Raw genomic sequence first — 4250 nt, 5'->3', positions numbered from 1 at the left:
TTCAATGGAATTCTGAAGTAGCTGTGCACTTCCAGTGTGCTAGCGTAATGAGAACCTTGACCTTCCTGCTCGTAATCCTTCATGCTTAGGGTAGATTCTCCAATTAAATGAACAGTATATGGTAAAACCACCCTTTGAAGTCTGATCAACAAGTAAGGCATGTCAAAAGGAGTTGTTCCTGCAAAACAGAAAGGTGAGTTATTAGAAAAATGTAACCTTTCAGTTTTAGCCATCTCCTTCCTCGCTTGCATCCTTATTGTCTTACAACTTTCACCCTTAGATAAGGATATTGTAATTTGTCATTATTGACAATTCTCCTGGCTTTTGTATCCAGCTCTTGAAAACACTGTGCTTCGATGTTGCCCATGTCAAGTGCTTGATTCGCTAGATGGTCTGCAATTCCCTTCTCTCATGATATGTGATAGTTTCACATGAATTCTTGACATTGCCTTTGCGATTTCATCTACATATTCTGCAATGACCCACGAAACAGCCCAAATTCCTTCTATAGCATTGTTCAAGAGGAGCGAGTCAGTTTGCAAAATAACTTGCGCGAATCCTTTCGCTTCACAGTATTTTAGTTCTTCAACAATTGCCAAAGCCTCTGCCTCGTTGTTTGTTGTTTCATGTATCAACATTCCACAAGCATAATTTATGTTGCCTTCATCATCTCTAAGTGTGTAACCAATTGAGCTCCTGCCTGGATTTCCTCTCGATGCCCCATCGCAATTGACTTTGATCCATCCTTGTGGTGGCATTTCCCATAAAACTTTAGTAACCTTCAATGGAGGCGTGAATTGTTCCATCATGCACAGAATTTGTGGCCAGTTTTGAGGAACGTTAGCCAAGCCAAGTTTCCTTAGTTTAACAAGAGATTGAATGGTTGTGGACACCTGATATATCACCCTTCTAATCGTTACTGCTTCCCCGTGCTTGTAGCTGTTTCTTCTCTTCCACAACTCCCATAAAATGATAGCCGGAAGTGCTTGAAAAATTGGCTTCAATCTTGCTAACACTTTGAGCGTCCATCACGATTGCCTCGTGCATCGACATACTCTCCAGATTAATTCCAGCATTCATTAGGAAATATGACCAAACTTTGTTGGCAGCAAACGAGGTAAAGAACAGATGCACTAAGGTTTCTTCCCCTAGTTGCGCACAACACCAGCAGCACGAAGGCATGGAGTATCCCATTCTCTTCAAATGGTCGTCTAGAGGTAGTTTCACTCTCCACACTTTCCACGTAAAGAACGAGATCTTGAATGGTAAACCCTTTACCCACATCTTTTTGTATGCTTCCCCTGTATCATTTCTCTGCCTCAAATACTCCCACGCTGATTTAACTGCAAAATTACCTCCTGTCTCAAGACACCAGTATGGTTTGTCAAGTAATTGTTGCTCCCCTGGTGGTTTGATATTGTCGAGAATGTGCACAGTATATTCCTCAGGCAGAATGTTCGCTAACTTATTTGCATCCCAAGCTCCTCTATCCACAACATCAGAAACATTATTAACTGATTCATCAATGTAGAATTCAGGAGGAGTTATAAAGTATAAAGCTCCCAGTCTCGTCCAGTTGTCAAACCAGAAAAGTGATGAACTCATTTTTGTACGCCACCCAATTTGATGTTCAACAATGTCCCGACATTCCAGCATTTTTCTCCAAGCATGTGATCCATATCTCCAAGGTACAACAATTGGATTTAATTTTTTGCAATATTTTTGTGACATGAAAGAGCTCCATAATGTTGATTTTGTAATGAAATTCCACCAGAGTTTAGAGAATAGAGCTTTTGCAACATCGTGTAGTGATCGAAAACCTGCTCCTCCTTCTTCATAAGGTCGACATAAAGTATCCCATGATGCCCAGTACCTACTTTTGCCACCAATAGAACTACTCCAAAGGAATTGTGCGAAAATCTTGTGTAACTTGTTGATGACAAATGGAGGGGGGTTCATTGCCGATAGTAGATGGATCGACATGCTTTGTAACACATGTTTGATTAAAATCGCCCTACCACCAATGGACAATAATTTTCCTTTCCATGCTTGCAATTTGTCCGTGACTTTGTTGATCAAACCTTCAGAAAATTCCATTTTCCTTCTAGTGTAAAAAATTGTGCATCCAAGGTAAATGAAAGGGAATTCTTGCTTGGAAATACCCGTAATTCTTTGGATCTTATTCACCACATCTTGAGGAGAAGCATCATGCATGTATACAGCTGATTTGGACTTGTTAATCTGCTGTCCAGATGCTCTTTCATATGCTGCCAAAATTTCCATTACCAACTGCAAAGATTTAGCATCTGATGAAGAAAAAATTATAGTGTCGTCGGTGTATGATAGATTGTTTATTTTTGGACTCCACTTTGGCATTCCAAAACCACAAAAGTAGAGGTTGAGGTGCAAATCATTTAAAGCCCGTGATAATGCCTTAGCTGCAAGAATGAAGAGAGTTGGTGAAAGCAGATCTCCTTGCTTGACGCCCCTAGTAGACTTGAAGAAACCATGTGGTTGACCATTGATGAGAACGGTGTACCAATTATTAGACACAATTCCATACACCAAGCCAATAAATGTTTCCCAAAAACCCATCTGCCTCAGGACTTTAGTGAGGAATAACCAAGAAAAATGATCATAGGCTTTCGTCATATCTAGTTTAATCACTACATTTGGCCCGACCATCGTTCTTAGTCTAATATCAGTGATTATCTCTTGAGTGAGGATCACATTTTCAACAATGTTTCTTCCTTTTACAAACCCAGCTTGTTCATCAGAAATGAGCGTAGGTAGTAGACTAACTAGCCTCTCGTGAATCACCCTTGATATAACTTTGTTGATGAAATTACTTAAGCTAATTGGACGCAAATCTGAAAATGTTTGCACTTCTTTCTTCTTTGGTAATAGAATTAGATTTGTATGAGTTACAAATTTTGGTAGCGCATGACCATTGAAGAAACTCTTAACCATGTTAAGGACGTCGTCACCAATGATATCCCAACATGAATGAAAGAAAGCGCCTGTGAAACCATCCGGGCCTGCTGCACTTTCTCCATTTAGACCCATCGTAGCCTGTTGTACCTCCTCTTTTGTGGCCTGCCTCATCAAGTGGATGTTCTGCTCCGTTCCTACCAATTTTGGAACATGATCTATAATTTCAAAATCACATGGACTTCTGTCTTCTTGGAACTGCTCAGTAAAGTAGTGAACTGCTTCATCTGCCATTTGATTGGTGTCTTCAATCCAGATTCCATCTCTGTTTTGAATCCCTCATAGCTGCAATATCTTCCTTCGCCCGTTGACTTGAGCATGGAAGAATTTTGTGTTTCTATCTCCATCATTAAACCATGCCATCCCTGCCTTTTGTTTCCAAAATTGTTCCTCAAGAGCAAGAAATTTGATAAGTTCTACTTGAACTTTGCAAAGCCTTTCCCTATTTGCCCGAGTTGGATTTATTTCAAATTGCGCCTCGTGAACCTTGACGACCTCTTCCAAACTGGAAATCTTCTTAAAAATTTCTCCATATGTTGATTTTCTCCAGATTGACAATTCTTTCTTCACTCTTTTCATCTTATGGTTGAATAAAGTGAAAGGATTTGCTTCAAAATAGGCTTGCCAATTTGCCTTGACCACGTCTTTGAACGTCGAATGTTTTGTCCAAAAGTTAAGAAACTTAAAGGATTTCTTTATCGCAATAGTTTCAAGATCACATTTTAACAACATGGGACAATGGTCGGACCAAATTTTTGGCAGATGGGTAACTTCTATTCCAGGGAACATTTGTTGAAATTCAATGTTAGTCATACATCTGTCAAGTCTCTTGAAAATGCAATCTTCTTCTGCTCTTCCATTCCACCAGGTGTATATACTTCCTTTGAAGCCCAAATCAAAAAGATTACAAGTGTTCATCCAATGTCGGAAATCATTGACTTCATTCAAAGTCACTGGAAGTCCCCCAAACTTTTCCTCTTCGTCCCATATGACGTTGAAGTCACCACCAGCAAGCCAAGGAATATCCATATCTGCTTACATTGCGTACAATGAGTCCCAAAGTTCAATTCTTTCGATTGCATCACACTTGGCGTAAACGAAAGTAATAATCTGCACAATGTGTGTTTCTGTATGAATCATTTTTAACGTCAGTTGCTGCTCCATGTCGTATAGCACTGTGACTTCATACAGATCGTCAACGAAAGCCTACACCTTATTTGAAATGTTTGAAAAAGCTTGAGATAATCCTATTTTTCTTC

General features: G+C 39.6%; 2 protein-coding genes across 2 annotated transcripts; both read right to left on the bottom strand.

Annotated features, from left to right (window-relative positions):
• Positions 1–368: 368 nt before the first annotated feature.
• Positions 369–806, bottom strand: LOC107784749 (uncharacterized). Its single transcript, XM_016605925.1, has one exon. The coding sequence runs from the start codon at positions 804–806 to the stop codon at positions 369–371; it is 438 nt and encodes a 145-aa protein (XP_016461411.1).
• A 2464-nt stretch (positions 807–3270) lies between these two features.
• Positions 3271–4020, bottom strand: LOC142166038 (uncharacterized). Its single transcript, XM_075224447.1, has one exon. It carries the CDS (start codon positions 4018–4020, stop codon positions 3271–3273), a length of 750 nt encoding a protein of 249 aa, XP_075080548.1.
• Positions 4021–4250: the final 230 nt, after the last annotated feature.

Source organism: Nicotiana tabacum, chromosome 11 (genome assembly GCF_000715075.1).
Source record: "Nicotiana tabacum cultivar K326 chromosome 11, ASM71507v2, whole genome shotgun sequence".
In the NCBI taxonomy this organism is placed as follows: domain Eukaryota; kingdom Viridiplantae; phylum Streptophyta; class Magnoliopsida; order Solanales; family Solanaceae; genus Nicotiana; species Nicotiana tabacum.
The sequence above is the reverse complement of the archived record's forward strand: the minus strand, read 5'-3'. Positions and strand labels throughout refer to the sequence as shown.